The 23,891-nt window shown below is 38.1% G+C and overlaps 1 protein-coding gene across 1 annotated transcript; it reads left to right on the top strand.

Moving 5' to 3' along the window:
- The first annotated feature begins 1,684 nt into the window (after window positions 1-1,684).
- On the top strand, window positions 1,685-22,032 carry LOC143853082 (alpha/beta-Hydrolases superfamily protein). Its single transcript, XM_077362803.1, has 9 exons — window positions 1,685-2,019; window positions 9,236-9,312; window positions 12,294-12,399; window positions 13,263-13,355; window positions 13,468-13,533; window positions 19,227-19,372; window positions 20,670-20,778; window positions 21,431-21,495; window positions 21,606-22,032. The coding sequence occupies exons 1-9, from the start codon at window positions 1,840-1,842 to the stop codon at window positions 21,751-21,753; spliced, it is 990 nt and encodes a 329-aa protein (XP_077218918.1). The 5' UTR covers window positions 1,685-1,839; the 3' UTR covers window positions 21,754-22,032.
- Window positions 22,033-23,891: the final 1,859 nt, after the last annotated feature.

Here is a 23,891-nt window from a genome sequence, read left to right as displayed (position 1 = left end):
GATCTGCTAGGGATGAATTTTCCAATAAAGTATCTCCCTTGCCTTCCTGAAGTAATCGACCTCCGGTGCTAATGCGAATAATGGAGGTGTCGAAGGCATTGGTAGATTATCTGCTGGATTATTGGGCCATTTGGATGCCAAGGTTGTTTCCAAAAGTCTATGCCTGCACCATTCCCGATCATGTAGCACACATGGTTCTTTGCTATCTTTCTTGATCGATCGTAGGATGCTTCTGAATCCCCGAGATGGATTTGCTAGTATTTTGATAGTCAAGACTTTCCTCCCTCTTAGATATTTGTTTTGAATCCATTCATTCCAGGGGGTATTCCTCTTACTTATGATATGCTAGAACTTTCACACATGGGTGGCCTTGTTGATATATGATAAACGCCTAATCCCAATACCTCCTTCCCTCTCTGGATGGAATTTCCCATGCAGCTATAGAATTTTTTTTCCATGATTTCATAAGGGCGGAGTGTGATATGAACATATAGAGTGCAGCTATGTAAATGGGCTGCCTAAAAAGAGTGGAACCGAACAAATCCCTATATGCCGAATGGCATATTTACGGGTAATGTTGTCATTTTAAAGGAAAAAGCAAGAAAAAAAGGTGATAATATAAGCTCACCTGTGAAGAGACTATTTGCTGGTTCCACAATCCATTCCCAACTCGGTTACCCTATCAGTGGTTATTGAGCAAACACCATTTTAAAAGGTTTTTTTTTTTTTTTAAAGCTCTTTGTAAGGCAGATGTTTAATACTCCATTTAAAATATTTTTATAAAGAAAGCAATTATTTAACCTATGGATTTCTCTCGCTTAACAACAAAGAAGAAGGAAAATGAACTGGAACAAAGGCAACAAGGTATGGGATCGAAGAGGGATTTTTACGCGAATGGGACATGACAGGACATAGAGAGAAGGGAACGGCGCTATAGTGAGCCATGATGTGAACATATATTTTTTAGGGAGATGATATTTTCACCCCTGCGTTACGAAGCGTGCACGTAATGTACGGGGTGAAAATATCATCACCCTTTTTTATTTATCCTTTTGTTTAATTGACCATTATGTAATGGGCGATGATATTTTCACCCCTGCAGTACGCGTGCGCAGGGCAGGGGACGCATGCGTTGGGGAGTGATATTTTTTTCAGCTACAATTTTTTATAAACGACACAAACTCACCTTGTCTTTTAATATTTAACCAACTCTCAAAAGCTATTACAGTTTTTAAAAAGCGCAGTGATATTTTCCTCCCCTCTAATGGCTATTTCCCCCCTCTCAGATGGAAATAGTTAACTGTTATGCTTTTGGAGTTAACTGTTGCTTCTCCACCCCTTCATAAAAGTAAAGGGGGGGGGGTAAGGAATAGCTATCAGAGAGGGGGGGGAATATCACTGCCCTAAAAAAAAATCTCACCAGCCCATTAAAAGATAAAAGGCAAGGTGAGTTTCTGTCATTATCAAAACATGGTATTGCAAATATCAGTCCCCTTTTTCGCAGTGTCACGTTTTGACAACCATGCTCTATGTCTCAACCGGAGGACTGAGTCAATCTTTGTGGCTGCCCATTCCTAGTCAGTCCAAAGTTATTAGAGTCCACCTTCAGCGCAAGTTAGCAAAACCTTTCTAGAAATTCTTATCGAGCGCTGTTTTCTAATCCTCAACCATTAAACCAGGCAGTACCCGAAAAAAGAAAAATAAAATCACCCTTTACTCAGAAAATCTCTTCCGATTATTGGGTAGATGAAGTCTTCAACCTTCAAACCCACAGAGCCCAAACCCTAAAAACCCTAAGAAGACCAAAACCCTTATGGTAATGGGTGAAGAACCTCTCTCATGAATTCCTCATCCTCTTCTTCATCTTCTTCATGGTTTTCGGGTATAGTTCGCGGACGCAGTGGTAAGTCCGGAAATCCCAACATGAACAACCAATCGATTACCACCGCTTCGGATCGGGCTGGGGCCGGAAATCAGTTTCGCTGCGTTCTTTTCAAGTACGGTCCGAAACCGGCCCAGGTAACTATTTAGCCATACAGGATTTTTCACGTTGCTACTTGCTAGTGGCACAGAACAAGAAGTAGTCTGTTACAGATAACAAAGGTTCACTCTGTGAAGAATATTTGAATGGTTCTCTAAGGAATAGTTTTAAATTTCCACCCAAAACCGGCACGAAATGACTGTAATATTTCCGTTTTTGATGTGGCCTGACTATGGTTGGGAGGGCGTTGTAAAATGGTTGAACAACAATCACACCTTCTAGTGCAAATTGGAGAAGAAATAAAATGAAAATGTCCAAGTTTCCTCCCTTTTCTGTATTATTTCATAAAATCAATAAAAGTCTCCCTCTCAAAATGTCCCATACATCCTTTATAATAAGAATTCTCATACTAGCAACATTCTAAAACTAATCCACTAACGTATAGGAAGATATCTGCTTTAGATTCACACATAACAAGATACCTACTCTAGACTCCTATTAAAAGTAAAGTCCCTAAGAGAGTTTTAAAATCTCTTAGGAAACAAAATCTTCTAGATAAATAGGCTTCTTAATATTCCTGTTGAGCTTGCTTTTCGGCTCCATGTTGCCAAAGATATGGCTGCAGCAGACTTGCCGGGTTGGAGAAAATCTGTCCTTGGATTTGAATATTCCAAAGAGCGCACGTTCTTAGTAATTGTTTTTCGGCTTCATTTTCCTATGATTCCAAAAAAAACTGTCCTTGAGTTTAGAAGTATCGAAAAATGATCACCAACTGTGTATGCTGCCCTATCAGGATCTTTTCTAAAACAATTTCAAAGAATGGATCCTTGCTCAACATATCTCTCCTTGGTGGTAAACTGTGTGGTAGGTCCTCTGGGAAAACATCAGGGAATTCCTCAACCAGAGCCTCACAAACTATGTAATTTCTTCAACTACCTCTTCCCCTCTTACTCACTAGCGCATACACAATACTTGAACTTTCAGGAAGTAATAGATATCCATCATTTGGATATTCTTCGTATATCGGTGGTGACTCCCAATCTACAATTTTTTGCTATAAGTAACAATAGAATGGTTTCAAGCCTTGTGTTACCTTCTCAACCTCGAGACACGATTTACAAAGTCCCACCATCACCAACTTCCTTACATCAAACTCCTCCAACTCTTCAAAGTAGTTCATTGGAGCAAGCACAATGGCTTGTGCATCTTCAGAGGGCACGAGGAACAAGTGCACACAAATGAAGATGGTGAAGATGGTTAGAAATTAGCTTTTAGATGTACTTGAATTTTGAAAGATACTATGAAAATGGTTAGAAACTATTATTTTTTGATGTACTTGAATTTTGAAAGATATATAAAGAAAATATTACATACACGCTCTCATGGCGCTCCCAAACTTAGACTCTTCTAGACCCCACGCTTCCCCGCCCCCGCCCCCGCTTCGTGCTTCTAAGCTCTTGGAATCACCGCTGGTAGCCTCAGCTCTTGTTGGTCGTCGTTGGTGGAAAATCCTGTCGTTGGGTCACGACGTCTGTGTCTGATCCGCCATCCCTCACTACTGAAGAAGTCCAAACCGATCTCAATTGCTCGGTGAGTTTCTCCACCTGTCTCCTTTCTGTTGTGATCTCTCCTTGGGATTCTTCTAACACCTCGTGAACCATTACTTGGGCCATCTTCCTTGTTCTCGGTGCCATTGATGAAAGTCTCGTTGTAGAACTCAAGCTCTGACACACCGGATGATGTGGCTTGACTATGCGTGGGAGAGCGTTTTACCAAGGTTGAACAACAATCACACCTACTAGTGCAATTGGAGAAGAAAATAAAAGGTAAACGTCCACGTTTCCTCATTTCTCTGTATTACTTCATAAAATCAATAAAAATTGCCTTCTAAAAATGTCCTATACAACTTTTATAATAAGAATTCTCGTACTAGCAATATTCTAAAACTAATTCACTAACATATAGGAATATAACTGCTCTAGATTCCTAATGAAAGTAACATATAACGAGATACCTACTCTAGAGTCTAGACTCCTATTGAAATTAAAGTTCCCAAAAGAGTTTTTAAAATCTCTTAATGCCATATCTATCTAAAGGTAAAGTTAAAATACTACGAAACAAAATCTTTTAGATAAATAGGTTTCTTAATATTCCTATTAAGCTTCCTTTTCGGCTCCATATTGCCAAAGATATGGCTGCATCACCGTCATTGGATTTGAATCTTCCGAATAGCGAACGTTCTTAGTAATTTTCGTCGGCATCATTTTCCCATAATTCAGAAAATGATATGTGCATGTTAGTGGGGTTAGTTAGATTGTGGTTATTAATTATGTCGTTATGGGTTTAAGGTTGTGGATGTTAGTTATTTCCTATGTGTTATGTAAGTGGGTTAGTGGGGTAGTGGTGTAAAACTACCTTTATGCTTGTATTTAAGTTTGTATTTCAATGGAATGAAGAAGAAAAGAATTCTACAGCAAATGAAACTTTGTAGGAGAGTCATGGTTCCTCTCGATTTGAACCACCAAGAGGTCTGGTTGCCTCAAATCAACCTCCCTTCCCTTCTCTTTCTATTTTCTCTTTGTTTATTTCCGTGCCAATTAGGCACGTAACAAATTGGTATCAGAGCTGTCGATCTTGCGCCATGGCTGCGCCTTCGGAGTTTTTGGAGTCCATACGTGAAGATCTGCAGGAGATCAAGGCATTGGTTTTGAAAATGATGGAAGATCATCGACGATTTGCGGAGGGATTGGAGAAAAGTTCAATCGTGACAATGTTGATCTTTTAGTGAAGAAAAATAAGAGAATTGATGGTGATGAAGGTGATTCAGTTGAACGCATTGTCAAGGACCATCTTGATTTTGCTGACCCATTCGGTTGTTTCATCGTTTCAATTCGTGTTTCAATTTTGATCCCAACAAATTTTGAATGTAGAGTTCAAGAGATTGCGACCATTAAGATATGGGACCCCGGTGGATCAAAGTGTTTAATTCAATAATTCGACCTTGAGGGCAAGGTCGTTTCTAAGGGGGGGAGGAATGATATGTGCATGTTAGTGGGGTTAGTTAGATTGTGGTTATTAATTATGTGTTTATGGGTTTAAGGTTGTGGATGTTAGTTATTTCCTATGTGTTATGTAAGTGGGTTAGTGTGGTAGTGATGTAAAACTACCTTTATACTTGTATTTAAGTTTGTATTTCAATGGAATGAAGAAGAAAAGAATTCCACAACAAAGGAAACTTTGTATGAGAGTCATGGTTCCTCTCGATTTGAACCACTAGGAGGTCCGGTTCCCTCGAATCAACCTCCCTTCCCTTCTCTTTCTATTTTCTCTTTGTTTATTTCCGTTACGGCCAATTAGGCACGTAACAAAAAACCTCATCCTCTAATTTCGCAGTATCGAAGAATGATCATAAACTTTGTCTACTGCCCATCAAGATCTCTTATAAAACAGTGCTAATAAATGGATCCGTGCTCAACATATCTCTCATTGGTGGTAATCTGTGTAGTAGGTCCTCTTGGAAAACATCGAAGAATTCCTCAACCAGGCCTCACAAACTCTGGAATTTCTTCAACTGCCTCTTCCATCTTAGTCACTAGCACATACACGATACTTGAACTTTCAACAACTAATAAATATCCATCCGGATATTCGTCTATTATTAGTGGGGACTCCGAATCTACGATTTTTTGCTCTAAGTAACAATAGAATAGTTTCAAGTCTCACGTTACCTTCTCAACCCTTAGACACAATTTCCAACGCTTGGAATCACCTTCGGTAGCCTCAGCTCTCATTGGTTGTTGTGGCGGAAAACCCTATCCTTGGTTCATGACGTTTACGTCTGATCCACCATCCCCCACCACTGAAGAAGCGTGAACTGATCTCAACTGCTCCATGAGTTTCTCAACTGGCTTCCTCATTGTCGTGATCTCTTCTTGGGATTCTTCCAACACCTCGTGAACTGCTAATTGGGCCATCTGCATCATTTTTGGTGCTATCGACGAAAGTCTCGATCATAGAACTCAAGCTATGATACCTGATGATGTGTCTTGACTATGCATGGGAGGGTGTTTTACCAAGGTTGAACAACAATCGCACCTACTAGCGCAAATTGGAGAAGAAAATAAAAGGAAAACGTCCATGTTTCTCCCTTCTCTGTATTATTTCATAAAATCAATAAATGTCTCCCTCTCAAAACATCCCATACATCTTTTATAATAAGAATTCTCATACTACCAATATTTTAAAACTAATCCACTAACATATAGGAAGATACCTGCTTTAGACTCATAATAAAAGTAACATATAGCAAGATACCTACTTTAGACTCCTAATAAAAGTAAAGTTCCTAAAAAAAAGGGCGGCCCAGTACACGAGGCTTCCACCATTGCGGGTCTAGGGAGGGCTAGATGTACACAGCCTTACCCCTGCTTTGCAGAGGTAAAGTTCCTAAAAGAGTTTCTAAAATCTCTTACTACTATATCTAGCTATTTGTTGGAGTATACCCCCTGTATTTTTTAGAAACGCTTTTATCTAAAGGATTTTGTTTCCTAGTATTTTTTTTGTAGTAGCTAGATATAGTAGCAAGGGATTTTGTTTTCTAGTATTTTTTAGGTCATGTTCGAAAAAAAAATATAATCCATATTTGTTGGAGCATGATATACCCCTTAGAAGCAGGAATCTTCCCTCGGGGTGCCGCTCCCGACTCGGAACCACAATTTGGCGCTCCTTAGGAAGGAGCTTCCAGAGAGCGCGATCCTGAAGAGATGGAAACCACTCCCATGACGCTCCCAACCTGATTCTATTACTCCATTAGTTCTACCATCACCAACTTACTGTCATTAAACTCCACTAACTGTTCAAAGTACTTTATTGGATCCACACGTAGGCATCTTCAAAAGGTATGAGGAAAGAGGGCATGAAAATGAAGACAGTTAGAAATTACTACTTTTGATGTACCTGAATTTTGAAAAACATGATGATTTGTATGAAGATAGGTAGAAATTACTATTTTTTGATGTACTTGAGTTTTGAAAAACATCATGATGAAAATATTATATTAACGCTCCCGGACACTCCCAACCTTAGACTCTTCTAGACCCCCATGCTTCCCCGCCCCCGCCCCCGCTTAGTGCTTCTATGATACTCCCTGTAATGCTTCTAAGCTCATGGGCGCTTTTAGTGTAATTTATTCACTAATTAACTAATGATTAGAAGAAATTTTTTAACTTTTGAGACTTTTAGAAGTAACTAAATAATCTATTTCATGTCTTTTGACTACAGAATGTGGTCTATCAATGTCTAGTTTTACACAAAAAGTACATACACACATAAAGTACTTAACAATGTTTTCTTGATTGCATTATGTAGAAGAATATGTTTCTTAAGTTATTTTGGCTAGGGCCGACTCTCCTATACGAATTGTGCATATATTCTTAATCAAAATAGGCCCCATCACTTAATGTCACTTGTGAGTAGCATGTTACTTGAAGTTGGTATTATATATAATAAATGTGGTGAGTCGTGCAGTTTCGCTTCAATCCGCATGGACAGATTTCTCTCCCTCTCTTCCGACTTCTTTCGCTCCACGTCTTCATCTCTTCTTCTCTTCAATTCTTCTTTCTTCTGTTTCTGGTTCTTCCATCTCAAGTCTTATTCTTCAGATTTAAAACATGGTATCAAAGCAGGTTCTGATATATATCTAAATCAGAACCCTAGGTTCAGATTTTGAGGGTTGAGAAAATCGAATGTGTAATTTTCTGTTGTCTCGTGCTATCTCTGTTATCTTTGGTTGACATCTCTTTATGTTGTTGACTATGGAAGAGGGATCAAGCAATGATTCTGAAGTTAACCATAGGGTAATCCCTTCCATGGGAAGTAGCCACAATGGCCACCCTGGTTTGATGATTAATTCGGTTAAACTCAAAGGGAAAAAATATATATTTAGAGTGGACACAGTCCTCTAGAATGTTCATTGGTAGCTGAAAGAAGTTGGGTTACATAACTGGAAAGGTTAAAGAACCAACAAAAGAGGATTCACCCCATGATGATTGGGAAAGTGAGAACCTTATTGTTATGACTTCTACATTTGAAGGAACCTAGTATTGGTAGAAGTCTTCTTTTCTTGAAAACTGCGAAGGATATATGGGATGCTGCCTGTAGCCAGAACCTCTTCTCAGCAATAGGATTTGTGGACCATGAGCCCTTGCTTGCCAATCATTGGTAGGCCATGGTTCACACATGCATCTTGGCTGAAGTGCTGTACCATATTTGAACCTGATGGAAAGGTTCTTTTGGTTTTTGCAGGCCCTTGTGGTGAGAGATCAGGGCTCAGGGCTCAGGGCTCCTCCATGCAGAATCAATTAAATGGCAATATTTTCTTGCACCAAAATTTGGATTAAAGTAGATTCTCTTAAAATACGATGGTTTAAGAAGGACCGTGTCTCTCTGGTGTTTCAAGAGATATTTTATAGTAATGAAAGATATCATTTTGAAGTTACCCAGTGTTTCTTCACCCATTTTCTTCGTGGGGGAAGCCCAGAGGTGGATACATTAGCCAATTTTGGTGTTTCTTGTATAGATTGCGTGGTGTGGTACTATATGCTCGAGTTAAAATCCTTTTTTTTTTCTTTTTAATTATTTTTCTGTTTTTTTTTTCCACTTTCCAGCTTGTTTAGCCTGTTGTTCATATAATTCTAGCAAACTTAAATAATATATCCGTTCGAAAAAGCTAAATTGTCACCTCTTGATCTATAATTTATCACCATTCAGGTCTTAGATTGAGGTTGTTTTCCCTTCCCTCAATAATATCCCAATGGATTCCTCTTGTCAGTCAATCTCAGATTTGATTCTTCTCTTCCTGTTCCTCTATAAAGTTCGCCTCTATGGGCTTTCAATTTACGGAATAACCTAACCCATTGGGAGTGTTTCCCTAAGTTCCTCTTTATGGCCTTTCAATTTACAGACCTAACCCATTGAGAGTTTATCTCTCTCTCTGAATGGTATTGGGACTTTGTCTCTAAGTGGTGGAAGAATAACAAAACATATTTCCATCCACTTCATGGTGTATTTAATTCTTTACCATTTAATTAATTAATTTATTTTTGTTATAGAGCGCCTTGGAGTAATATTTTTGTGTTGCCTAAGTGATATTTTTAATGATTTTGTCCATATAATCTGCAATTGTCCACCTACTTTTTTCTAACTTTTCTGACATTATGCCTCTGTAGTCAAATTTTACGGGATTCAGTTGTGCAGGTTGCATTCAGAACTGGTGATTTCAAACAACAAGTCATTTTTATTGGGGGATTAACGGATGGATTTTTGGCAACTGAGTATGTTGATATCTTTTTACTTTGTCTGAGCTTCTTCCTGTTTCATCATTGAACTGTTCTGTTTTTTTTTCTGTGAAGTGGTAATACATGTGTGTGGCCTATTTGAAGCGCTCATGACTCAAGGAACTTAAGCTATTTTGATGGGAAAAGACTACTATCCTTCTATGACTTAAAAAAGACTTAAATAACACTGTAAAAACTAGAACTCTTTCAAAACTAACGATGGGCACCATCTTCTTAACTCCTTGATTCTCCAAGCATCTTGGATGGTCTCCCATCGGTCTTGATCTCAAAATTGAATGGTTTCAAATTCTACTTGGTTTATGGCTAACGATGAGCTGATTGTCAATTGGTCGAAGGTAACATTTACCTTTTCTTTGTAGTTTTGCTTAAGAGATTTGGATCTCAAGGTTGGGCATGTAGGCTTTGTGTCTCAACCTTGAGGTTTGATCTTTTCTCACCGTCGACAACCTCAAGGAGGCAAAATGGGACATCTCTATCTTGCAGTGTGACTTGTAATTCTCCTATGATGTTGGCTTGTCTCTGAGCTAGTCTTGTCCTACGTTGTGGTAGTTCTTTTTCATTTTAATAGTAAGTGTTTGATTATTGGCATGTACATAGAAGTGTATATGCATGCATGTATATCGATATCTATAATATATACTAAACATGTTTCTTTCCTTTGTCATTCATTTTCTTTACATGAAAAAATTTCTTGGAAACATTTTTCCATGTAAAAAATTTACTGGAGTTTTCTCAATGGTGGATTTTTTCTACACCTCATGCGTAGCATGGAGCCTATCATTTTAATATTACATGATCCGATAAGGCGGGGCCCATCGTTTTACACCCACCATTGTATACTTCATATTTGATATGGTGGGGCCCACCATCTCTACCCAAACCTATGCATATAGTAGGGCCCACCATTTTACAATATGTTTTGATAGGCTGGGTCCCTCCAATTCCACTCAAACACTTGCATCGGCTGAGGCCCACCATTTTACCTCATGTTTTGATGGAATGGATCCCACGATCTCTACCCAAGCCCATGCATAGGGTTTAGCCCACTCGTTTACACGTCATGTTTTAATGGGGTGTGGCCCATTATTTTACATCCATGCATAGCATGGGCCAAGAATGCTAGTATATTAATATATATACACATGCATTTATGCATCCATGTGCATGGGCATGCATCAGCATATCATCTATACACAAATGCATACTTACATAGATATGAGCATGATGTATGAGGATGCAAGGCATGTGATGCAGGAGCATTTGGTCATTGGATCAACCATTATTTGGAATTAGCAGATCACCCAAAGAGGGGCCCACAAGTAATTTCAATTTAACAGCCCACATGCTTACATGGCCGTCAATAATAGCTGACATTCCATTTCCAAGTGGCATGCTTTCTAATGCTAGAATCAAGCTTCGTAAACAAGCAGCTTAAATCTTTTATATTGGGAATTTGCCGTCATGGAGTACACGTGAGGAGGCATGTTTGGCATGTTGCTGTTATGTGAAAGGTGGCAAGAGCAATGTTGCTATTAGGTGAAAGATAGCAAAGGCAATTTTACTTTTATAAGCTAGCTAGTTTCTTTATTGATTTTCTTGTCTTGTTTTATTGGGATAGAATATTTCTTTTTTTGGTTGTTGGCTAAAATAGGGTGCCATTATTATTATGCATTGTAAGAGGATGAACGACTGATTTTTTGGATGGTAGAATGAACTGTGTTCCGTGAAGAGAATTTGCTCTCACATTTACCCATTGGAGTTTCTCTACAAAACGTGAGTTGGCTACCTAGCCTCACGATTGTTCTTAGCATTTCCATTGTTTGTTTTTCTTCTTGCTTGATTGTCTGTGGTTATGACGCTAGTTGGTATCAAAGCAAAGGATGCCGCCGAAACGCCGTACATGACGTTTGGAGGAGATCAACCTGATCTAACTATGGAGAACGATCAACTTCGACGGCAAGTAGAAGATTTGACGCAAAGGATTATGCTACTCGAAGCCCGCATCCAAGAGGACTATGCCTCTGGGTCCGAGGGTGTCTTCGAGAATCCACTTCATGACCAAGTTACGCGGAGAGGACCACAGGCACAATATGAAGATAGGAGTATGGATTATTGCCGATGGGAGATGGGTTTCAAGATTGAAATGCCCGAATTCTATGGCGGCGTTCAACCTGAAGAATTCATTGATTGGTTGCAAACCGTGGAGTGGATCTTTGATTTAAAAGAAGTTCCTGAAGATCGAAAGGTGAAACTAGTCGCAATCAACCAAAGAGGGGCCCACAAGTAATTTCAATTTAACAGCCCACATGCTTACATGGCCGTCAATAATAGCTGACATTCCATTTTCAAGTGGCATGCTTTCTAATGCTAGAATCAAGCTTTGGAAACAAGCAGCTTAAATCTTTTATATTGGGAATTTGCCGTCATGGAGTGCACGTGAGGAGGCATGTTTGGCATGTTGCTGTTATGTGAAAGGTGGCAAGAGCAATGTTGCTATTAGGTGAAAGATAGCAAAGGCAATTTTACTTTTATAAGCTAGCTAGTTTCTTTATTGATTTTCTTGTCTTGTTTTATTGGGATAGAATATTTCTTTTTTTGGTTGTTGGCTAAAATAGGGTGCCATTATTATTATGCATTGTAAGAGGATGAACGACTGATTTTTTGGATGATAGAATGAACTGTGTTCCGTGAAGAGAATTTGCTCTCACATTTACCCATTGGAGTTTCTCTCCAAAACGTGAGTTGGCTACCTAGCCTCACGATTGTTCTTAGCATTTCCTTTGTTTGTTTTTCTTCTTGCTTGATTGTCTGTGGTTACGACGTTAGCATGCATATGATGTATGAGGATGTAGGGCATGGATGTTTTTATTCATATTTTTTTCAAAACCTCAAAACCATTCATACTCATTCATTTGTCAAGTTCTATAGTTTGAAAGAGGTCTTTTATTGTTTTGCAGGTATATTGAACCTCTATCTGTTGCTTTGGAAAATGAAAAATGGTCTTTAGTGCAACCTTTGCTATCATCATCTTATACTGGATATGGCACCTCAAGCTTGAAACAAGTAATTATTTCTTTGATCAACCTCAAATTGGAATGACCACCTTATTGATTTGACAAATGCTACTAATGCCTATGCATGCAATTCTCTTCTCTCTTGATTATTATAGATACTTGGAGCATGGTTTGAAATAAGGAACAGGGTCTCAAAAGGAGGTGTAACGAAGCAATGTCCCCTTTATGATGGTGAAAATAAGGAACAAAATTCTAGATCAATGGCCCTAGAGCTCTCTAGTTCCATGTTTACCTAGATAACATTCAAGCTCTTACATTTCAGCGATAAAAAGAAGTTGGAAGTCAAGGTTATGTTTGACACTGAATAACAGCTTTCAAAAGGAGTTGTAATGATGCTATGCCCTCTTTATGATGATGAAAATAAGGAAGAAAATTATAGATCAATGTCCCTAGAGCTCTAGTTCCATGTTAACCTAGATAACAGTCCGAGGAGGAGAACTTGAATAATTTCTTATTAGCCCTAAACTAGAGTAAGAAATCCCCTAATATGCTAGAACTGCAAATAGTAGAGTCCAAAGGCACAGATACTCTGGAACTAATATCAAGTACAAAGAAAAAGTATAAATAGTTTAGGGCATACAAATAACAAATTTTTCCTATAATTAGAAATTAGAATAATGTACAAATATAATATTCACATAATCTGACATATGTATGTAAGTGACTCACTGGCCTCTATTGGGTACATGCATTTAATATTGCATATGGTGTAGTACCATTTGTGTCATCACCGAACTTAGGGTAACATCATTATTCAGAAGATATACTTTTAACACATTATATTGATTTGTTTTCTACTCTTAAGATTTTTTTTTTTACTTCCAAAATTTTCTGACATCGTGTACCTCAAAGGATTCCTTGGAGCTTGATCAGCTTATTGGCTATTTAATCAATAAAGAGAACTCTGAGGGAGTAGTACTTCTTGGGCACAGTACTGGTTGTCAGGTGAGTAATTGTGTGATTATAAAATATTAATTGAATGAAATTTGAAACCCCTTTTAAATACACTTTCAGAGGAAGAAATATAACTCTTCTCTTATGTATGGGACAATTTTAGGATATTGTTCATTACATGCGTACAAATGCTGCATGCTCTAGAGCAGTTCGGGCAGCCATTTTGCAGGTGAAATTCCTCTTAATATATCTTGGTATTTCTTTTTCTTTCTTTTTGTGAATGGTAATATATCCTGGTATTTCTACATTCAATGCCTTTGATGTAATGTTTGCTTTAAGCTTATGCAAGCTAGTAGGAGTCCCCATTTTAATAATTGGTTTTTAACATCGAAGTTGAACCTTCAAACATGGCCCATATGTAAATGGAGCATTAGTCTAATTGTGAACGTTTTCTTGCTGTTTGAATGTGAGGTGGAACCTGACTTGTTGATATATTTACTGTAGCCTTACAACTGTTGTTTGATAATGATGGTACTCGTATTTGTTTTTTGGTCTCTCATAGATACTCGCTTTCTTTGGTATTTATTAGAACTTAGTTCTATGGAGCATAGCAAGCATTATTTCCTAATAACCTTAGTTATTGATTTTGTTTTGTTTCGTCCGGAATGGGCCAAACGTTCCTTTCCATTTTGAAAAGTGGAACAAAACACAAAATGAAACGCTCCACCCATAAATACAACGACTTTCATTCTTTCCCGCTTCAATCTGGTCTATTGCATTTGGACCAAACAACGTATGGAGTAATGGGCTGTTCCGAATGAAATCGTGCGGTATTTCAAGGCAATTTCTAGATTTGATTTTTGAGGCAAAAAATTTTGGTTTACCCTTTCCACCCTCTTTTAGAGACCATTTTATGTTCATTTGAAGGGCACTGATGTGTTTTAACCCTCCCAAATGTATGTAAGGACTAAAAACGCATCAAAACCTCTCATGGAGCCCATCCCATTAATATTCCATGATAGAATCTTCATGAGGGGTGATATCTGTGATTGCCCCCCCCCCCCCCCCGCCCTCCGGGCGCTCTTCCGTTACACTCAACTTCAGTTTGCTATGAGATAGCCCATCGTAATTTATCCTTGTCTGTAATCTAGCCAGTTCCCTAAGCATCTTCTTTGTTGCCTCCATGCTTAATATATTCAATTTTTCTTGGCCTAAAGCTTCCCTTTCTTCAGCGTAGCGGAACATGCTCCTTAATCTATCCTCTGATCCCGCAAATTTTAAGCCTAATAGCTTGCTAGATTCCAAAACATGATTCACATCCCCATGCCTTTCTTCTACCTGAAATACCAAAGCTAGATTACAGACAGGGATAAATAGTCGGGTGACACTATCACCATCCCTTCATCTACAGTCGTGTGATACTATTTATGCATTACTATTCATGTGTATTTATTCACCCACATGTTTTAGTTTTTATTTTTGTGATTTTTTAGTCAGAAGTTTCTAGAAAATAGGATTTTACTTGTTTATGTTAAAGAGGGCCCATATCCTTTTTTTTTTTTTTGGGATCATAAAGAGGGAACATATGTTAGGGTTCTAAGTTGTTTAAGAGTCTTCTAGAAGTAGTGTGTGAAGTGAGGGAACATATTTTAGGGTTTTAAGTTGTTTAGGAGTCTTCTAGATGTCTTGGGAGAAGTTTATATGGATATATGTATTTATCACGGTTGCCGGAAACATCCCCTGAGAGTGGGAATCGTGTTTCCCGGGAACGCGTTTCGAAAGTGCGAAACGCGGCGCTTCCACAAAAAATGGGAAGCGCGCTTCCGATACACGGGAAGCGAGTTTCCTAAATTTGGGGAGCGCGTTTCCTAAATTTGGGGAGCGAGTTTCCTACTCCATGGGAAGCACGTTTCCTACTCTATGGGAAGGCCTATCAATCAGATTATTCAAAAGTAGGGCTGCAACTCGGGTCGGGTTTTCTAGAACCCTACCCTACTCGAGAAATTATCTCGGGTCGGATTGGGTTTAGTTTCCTTTGAAAAAACCCTAGATTCATAAACCTGACCCTACCCAAGATAGTTTCTCGGTTTGGTTCGGGTAGGGTTTTTATTATTTAGCATAAGATAATGATTAATTTCAAAAATTGTAGAAAACCACAAATTTTCACGCCAAAAATCTCTAGATTTATATCGTCATGCGGATAAATTTAAGAAAGAAACTATTTTTACACATCACAAACATGATCAGCCCAATCCGTCTCAAAAAAAAAAAACATGATCAACCCAATGAAAACGATTACATCAATATATTAGAAAATAATTTGCCATGTTATACATGAGATATTTAAGAAAGTCGTAGTAAACACATAAGAGTTGGGCCGGGTTTTGGGTTTCGAGGTTTTTTTTCTTTAAACCCTACCCGACCCAAGATTAAGTCGGTTTTTTCTACCTCAAACCGTACCCAACCCAAGACACATGATTTCTAAACCCATCCCAGATTATTTTCAGGTCGGGTCGAATCGGGTCGGCTAAAACCAGACCCAAGTTGCACCTCTATTCAAAAGTGAAACCCACTATGCCTTGGGGACATTCCTCATTTCATTACTGTACTAATGAAGCATTCCTTCCTAATGAATTATGAAATTTGATTAGCAATACTTCTAGGAATTTTTTGGAAAATTTTAGAAAACACTAACTTTTCCAGATGTTCCTTCTTTTTTTTTCAATTGTTTGTTTACACAAAAAAAGTAATTTTAATCACACCAATTCAAGTTTTGGCGTTCAAAAAACATAAAATGAAAGGTCCGTATAAATAAAACTTGAACCAGGGTGATTCAAATTACTTTTTATTTGTGTAATCAAACGGCATGGAATTTCCTTTAAATAATGAGAAAATCAATAATTAAAAAAGCTTTACATTTAGAATAGATGTACAAATGAACGGCTTGGACAAGACTTATGTCCAGTAGTGCAAAATATATGTTTACTGTCACACCGGTCTTGATGGCACAAAATATATGTTTCATACATATATTTCTTGAGATGTAATTTGTAATTTTTTGATGTATTACAATAAATTTAATGTTCTAAGTAAGAAAAAGTATTTTTTTTAAAAAAAAATTGGTTCATATAATAGTTTCTTATATTTTTTAGCATTTTTTTTTTAGATTTTTTTTTAAAATTTTAACTATTAAAAAAAAATCTCTGACCCTTCCCGCTTCCCGCTTCCCACCTTCCCGAGAGCCTTCGCTTCCCGCCCCAGCAACATTGCTCTCTCTCTCTCTCTCTATATATATATATATATATATATATATATATATATATATATATAGAGAGAGAGAGAGAGAGAGAGAGAGAATATATATATATATATATATATATATATATATATATAGAGAGAGAGAGAGAGAGAGAGAGAGAGAGAGAGAGAGAGAATATATATATATATATATATATATATATATATATAGAGAGAGAGAGAGAGAGAGAGAGAGAGAGAGAGAGAGAGAGGAAATGAAGTATGTGCAGCTGCACAGATAAGCTATCTGTGGTGGTGGCCACATTTTTTGGGGGATCCAAAGCATTCATTTGGAAGGCCCTTCCATGGATAGCGTGTGTACCAAAAATCAGCCCTATAGGATCATCCTAACCTAATCAAAGTTGGAAGGGAAAATGGATAGACTGTTTCTGCCCATTTTTTCCCTCCACAAATGGCAAGGTTAGGATGATCCTAAAGGGCTGATTTTTGGTACACACCCTATCCATGGAAGGGCCTTCCGAATGATTGCTTTGGATCCCCCCAAAAATGTGGCCCCCACTATGGTTTGTGCAGCCATGCACAGATAGCTTATCTGTGCAGCTCCACATACTCCATGTCCTCATATATATTATTTAAGGTTTCACGCTTCGGTATGCATTTTGGTTGTGATGGAGATTGAAACATGTCGGTTTAGGATGGAAATTTCTGTTAAAATCCTTTAAAATTACGGACAAATATGAAACATATGTAAACGGACATTTAAAATGTAACTTCAGGAAGTGCTAAAATAATCACAACTACGCACTCAAAAACCATCACATAGCTACATAATCAAAAAAAGAAGAAGCACTCGGAATCATTTAAAAACATCAAACAACTAGTAACATACGTTGTCGCTCATATTTGATAATTTAGTGCATAACACATTTCACATATACTTGATATAAATATTTATATATAATACGTACACCATATTTCACATGCAATTGATATAAGTATATGTAATGCATACTGGTATGATATACCTCTACTACACTTATGTTTTTGGTTTCACTATGCATTTCGGTTTCGATGTGTGTTTCAGTGGGGATGAAAACAGAAACATTTTGGTTGTTTCATGCCATTTTTGGTTGGAATTTAAAACTATGTATATATACGGGCCCTTGGGTTGATCATTAATGAAATGGAGACTTGATTATTCGAGAGTTGTTTCAACCCTTATATTGCTGCGTCGATTCATAATGTCAATCAGTGGTGGATTCCATTGGTAAAGAAACAGGCCGTATAGGTAGTTTCCTAGAGATCAGTGGTGGATTCCATTGATTTCATGTGTTTCTTAGGTGAATTTCTTGTGTTTTCTTATTGTAGGGTTAGTTATACGTTTTGTTTGTGCGGCCTTACGATTTTTACAACATTGTTTTCCTTGTATCACTTTCGAAAACCAAACCTCCCAATGATGTTTTATCTTTTGTTTCCTTATTGTAGGGTTAGTTATCCGTTTTGATTGTGCTTCCTTACGATTTTTATGACATTGTTTTCTTTGTATCACTTTCTAAAACCTCCCAAAGACTGATATCCCTAGGTTCTTTCTCATCTTGTTAACTTTGCAAGTTTGGTCTTACTGCTGTTCCAAATAAATACTGTTATGATTATCTCTATTTTGTTCCAGTTGTAGACTCCAATTTTTAAAGTTACTGTTACTTCTTCTTTTTTCAATCTATTGAGTCTGAAATTTAATCTCCCCATTGAACTGGCCATCCTTTCGACTAATTTCTGCTGATTTCTAAACAAATTCCTTCAAGATCGGTAATTTTGGCCCATCGCCACAATTTCCTGAATTTATTACTCTTCCCATGTTTGTATACTTTGTCTTTGGGAATAAAATTTTTAATTTTCAAAAAAAAAAAAAAACTACTCTTCCCATGGCTGTCCTACGCCGGTTATAATTTATTTTCTTCTCTTAGACTTAAATATGGGTCGAGCCTTGGCGCAACGGTAAGGCTGCTCCATTGTAACCTGGTGGTCACGGGTTCGAGTCACGGAAACAGCCTCTTCAAAGGCGGGGTAAGGCTGCGTACATCTAGCCTTCCCCAGACCCCGCAATGGCGGGAGCCTCGTGCACTGGGCCACCCTTTTTTTATTTTAGACTTAAATATGGGTCTATTTTAATTTTTGTTCATTGAGGGCACCTTTCTCATGATAGGGATAATGGTAGTTACTTTGATTGGTGTACTCATAAATACTAGGATACGTCTTTATGAGCCTCTCTTGATGAATCACTTTGTTTCTTTGCTTTCTTGAGTGATGTTTGATTGTGGGAGATTTACATACTTTGAAAAGAAGCCTGTACTTCTCAAGTTCTTGTTTAAACATCAGAGGATAACATAATATTTGATTTTCTAAAAGGGATGAATGCCTAGTTGAGTTGAGTTGTGAAAGGGATGAATGCCTAGTGAGCTTTCGTGTACCTTGTACAGATAAAAGAGGCCCTATCTGAACTCATAGAAGCTTTTCATGCCCCATCGTTGAGCAGAATGGTCTTTTTTATGCTAATGGCAATTACTTGCTTCTTGTTATTCTATAAATCTGCCTAATTTCATAAAAAAAATCTTGCCTAATTGTTCGTACCATGTAATAACTTATCAAGTGAATTACATTGTTCAGGCTCCCGTTAGTGATCGGGAATACAGAGCAACTCTTCCTGAAACAGCTGCAATGATAGACTTGGCAACCACCATGATAAGCGAAGGTCGTGCAATGGATTTAATGCCCAAGGAAGCAAATCCAGATGCACCAATAACTGCCTATAGGTTAGTAGCAAACAGATTTCGTTCTGCCGAGTGAAACAATAACAAATTTTAGTATTGTTTTGTTACTACTTACCTTTTATGTTGTTTGCTTGGAGAAGCATCTTCGTTCCTTATATTGGCTATCAGTTGATCCGGTTGTTATGTTGAAACCAGGAAGATTAAGTTTAGATTGTTTGAGTGAGTTTCCCAGGTTTTGTATGCATGGTTTTAAATTTCGGCTGAAATACCGAAATTTATTTCGGATTTCGGTTGGGATGAAACCGAAATTTCGGCCAGAGTCCCAATTTTCGGCCAAAATTTCGGCGAACTTTGAAATTTGTTTTTTTTTTTTTTTTTTTACCGAATTTGGGCCGAAATTTCGGTTTCGGCTATGTCATAGCCAAAACTGAAACGAAACCGAAATTTAAAACCTTGTTTGTATGTCCCAAGAATTTTCACCACTCTTTTTTCTTTGAAATGGCAAATTGAATTCATTAAAAGAGAAGAGGGCCGAGATGGACCCACCCCGCCCAAAGAATGCAAGAGAAAAAACAAATACAAAGAAAGCAAGAAGACTCTCAAGGACGTAGAAAGTCAAACCACTCCAACTCCAAATGGCTAACTCCACCCCTAGCCAGAGAGTTTGCTTCCCGATTAGCATGTCTCCTCACAGGATTGAATCTAATAGAAGAACCCGAGAATAGATCGTTTATTTCATCAAAAATAGAAGAAAATCTCCAAGGCGGCAACACTGATCCACGCAACCATCACCCTCCACAATAGTACAATCCATACTCTCTCTATCAAGCCTTTTGATTCCTTGATATGCCGCTTTCACCTCTGCCTCCGAGGCATCACATACCCCAAGAGGGCCGGAGTAAGAATTTTCACCACTCTATTTTGCATTCTTGAAGCTTTTGGAAGTATTGACATGCATTATAATCTCAAAACAGGCCTATTATGATGTTAATGGAATTTCTGCTTTCAAATGCTTTTGAATTGAGTTCCATATCCCCTTTATTTTTTAGTTCATCTTATCAAGTCTTCTTTCTTTGTCATTTGTTACTTGGTTAATCACGATTTACTTCTTGGTTGATATAAAGAAATGTTTTCTATGTTTCTTTAGATATCAGGCTTTTGAATAGTGGAATATCTTCCCTTTATATTGTATCAGTTTGCCAAACTTTAAAGAAGCAACAACATGGCTGTTACCGATTCCCATTCTCATTGTGTATGAACTCTGGAGAGTTTTCTATCTGGCTAATACTATTCAAGCTTTTTCAGATGGATTAAAATCAGTATCATTATTACCTTGTAGGTATCACTCCCTTTGTGCATACATGGGGGATGACGACATGTTCAGTTCAGATCTTAGTGATGACCAATTGAGGTTGAAACTTGGGCATATGTCAAACACCCCATGCCAGGTATGTCAGTTTGATACATTTCTTGGTTATTGTATTTAGTTGTTAATCAAATGATCGCCAAGTAGAAGCTTTTAATGTATATACTGATTGAACAATTTAAAAATTCTACCTTGTCATAGTCTTATTATTTAGAGTTTTAGCTTATAATTGCTCATTACCTTTTAGAGGAAAGGGTTCCTGCACACGTGTGCAGAAACAAGGTGGGGGCCCACATTTTTTGGGGGTCCAAAGCATTTACTTGGAAGGCCCTTCCATGGATACGGTGTGGCCCAAAAATGAGCCCCATTGGATCATCCTAACCCTGCCATTTGTGGAGGGGAAAAATGGGCAGAAACATGGACACACAGTGTCTGTCCATTCCTCCCCCCCCGGGGTTGATTGGGTTAGGACGATCCAATGGGGCTGATTTTTGGGCCACACCTTATCCATGGAAGGGACTTCCAAATGAATGGTTTTGATCCCCACAAAAATGTGGCCCCCACCCTGTTTCTGCACCCGTGTGCAGGTAACTTACCTTCACACGTTTGCAGGAACCCTTTTCTCTACCTTTTATGGCATTTTCCATTGTTCTCTTAAATACTAGCTTGCTTCTTAGCTACTATTCGCTGTATTACTGGTAAGGGCAACTCAAAGGTGCACCATTCTCCTACAGGTAATGTTTTCCATGGCTGACGAGTATGTGCCGGAGTACGTTGATAAGAAAGCCTTGGTGGAAAGGTATGACTATTTCACACATCCATGAACACTATCTCAGTAAGATTGTGTTCATTATGTGGGATTGAATCTTATGATTTGATGATTATGCTGATGGTTTTTCTCTCATGCAGACTCTGCAAAGCTATGGGCGGAACAGAGAAGGTTGAGATTGAATGGGGAAACCACAGTCTCTCTAATAGGGTTGAAGAAGCAGTCCAGGCAATCCTAGACTTTGTTAAAAGAGAAGGGCCCAATGGTTGGGATGATCCATGGAACTAGTATGCCTTTCCATCTTTGTATGCTTTTATCCTGTCATCTTTTCCTATTGGTTTTCATGTATTTCCCTATTCATTTCTATTTCCATTCATGTGAGGTGGGTTGAATTGAGAGCTGTTGTCATGCTTTCGATTTGAATAAATTTTCTTGTCGCAAAACTGTAATTCTTACTGACTCGACTAGGGATTTGACTGAGTCTGCAAATTTGCTTTGAAGCCTGTGTTTGAATTGGACTTTGAACCAAACTCAGCATAATTGTCTTATTGCAGCTGAATTTTGAAATTATGGTGTGCCGATATCAATAGGTCTCAACAGTAGAACCCATCATTGGACGGTCAAGATCTTTCGAAATTATGGTGTGGGTGTTTTTCTCTTCACAAATAAGTCCCAAAATCTGTTTTTCTAATCTTCTGTCGTTCCATTGCCAAGTGGCTGACCTTCTTCCTCTTCTTTGACCTAACAAACCCTAAACTTATTGGGTCCCACCTTTACCTTTTTTCACTATCAGACGAGTCCTAGGACCTTGATCCATAGAAGCATTTAGGTTTCTCTTACCTAAGAGAAATTCAACCATTGATTTTCGTAGTTTTATATCTTACATCTTACACACAATATGTCCATTCATTATGGGACCAAGACCATTTGGATCACCCCATGATGTTCTACAAGATCAACGGTCTTGATTTCACATAAATGCTCCCACTAGCTCAATGTTCAAGGCTTTGACCTACACGTTGGGGGTTCAATCCCAGCTTATCTACCCAAAAAAAGGATCCATTGATCTTGACAGCAAACATAAGATATGAGCAAATGGTGTTGGGTAGACCATGATCGGATGATCTAGGCCCTTGATTCAACAATCATTCATCAAATCTCCTTTATGATTCTTCATAGGGAGCTAAATCATTGATTTTTGGAGTCCTTTTATCTTATGCATGGGATGTCCATTCAAGATGAGTCCAAGACCATGTGTGTCGCCGCATACAATCCTGGATTTTATAAGGTTATAAAATTCGGGATTTTACAATCTTGGATTATAAAATATATGCATCCAACCAAAAGATCGAAAATATTGGTCTCACATACATGCCTCCTTGTAATCCAAAAATTGCCTGTTGTGATTGTAAAGTGGCATTCCGCGTACTCGGTCTCTGTTTGGTTGCCGGATTTTTTTTGGTTCTCTGGACTTTTGTAGGACTTTTGTGGGAAAAAGTAGGAGACAAGGGAGAGGACAAGCATTAATTAGACAAAGATGTTAGTAACTTAGTATGAGTGGAGAGAGAGAGGGAAGAGAGAGCACCGTTCCCTTGAAAGGAAAAGAAGATGTCACCAAGGAAAAGATGATGTGACCACTAAATATTCTCCACAAGAATCTTAGGGATTTTTTTTACTAGCAACCAAACGGAAATTTCCAATATAAAAACGTATCTACATGATTTTCGGGAAGTGATCCCGTTTTAAAAGTGTTTTCCTTTTTGAAAAGTTACTGTGCGTTCCACCCCTTACGTAGGTGATCCAAACCATCCATTTGATGGGCACACCTTAGGATGATCCAAACTATCCTTTGATGGGCCCAAAAATCATTTCCATAGGATATAGATTGTAGGGTTGGGATTATCCTATGGAAATGACTTTTGGGTAACAATCTTTTTTTGTTGTGGCCCATCAAATGGACAGTTTGGATCATCCTATGATGAGGACTGTAAAGTACTTTCATGTTGTGTCCAGTCAAATGGAGGGTTTGGATCATCTTCTGGAGTGGCCCGTACAGTACTTTTTTAAAAATAATGAACTACACGGGCTTACACCGTATAAAATCTCATTAGAGAGAGAGATGTTGCCTTCATTTAAGAGAGAGAATTTTCAAAGGAGTTAATGTTGGCTTTAGTTATCGAGAGATTTTAGGGATTCTAAATTTCTTATGGCAGTATAATGAAGGGTAAAATGGGTAAAAGAAGAAAGTAAAAGCTACTTAAGGCACAAAGCTCTACCTTGGGTAATTAACTAGTTATGAGAATTTTGGGGACTGTTGAAGATATGTCTTGATATAGGGGGTTTAGTAGCTTCAAATAAAAAAAAAGAGTGCTGCTGGGGACCCAGAGTGGAACCAAGAGTGGAGCCTAACTAATACCCACATGCCA

Source organism: Tasmannia lanceolata, unplaced genomic scaffold (assembly GCF_043159265.1).
Source record: "Tasmannia lanceolata isolate RefF3 unplaced genomic scaffold, GAP_Taslan_0.1 ptg000019l, whole genome shotgun sequence".
NCBI lineage: Eukaryota > Viridiplantae > Streptophyta > Magnoliopsida > Canellales > Winteraceae > Tasmannia > Tasmannia lanceolata.
The sequence above is the reverse complement of the archived record's forward strand: the minus strand, read 5'-3'. Positions and strand labels throughout refer to the sequence as shown.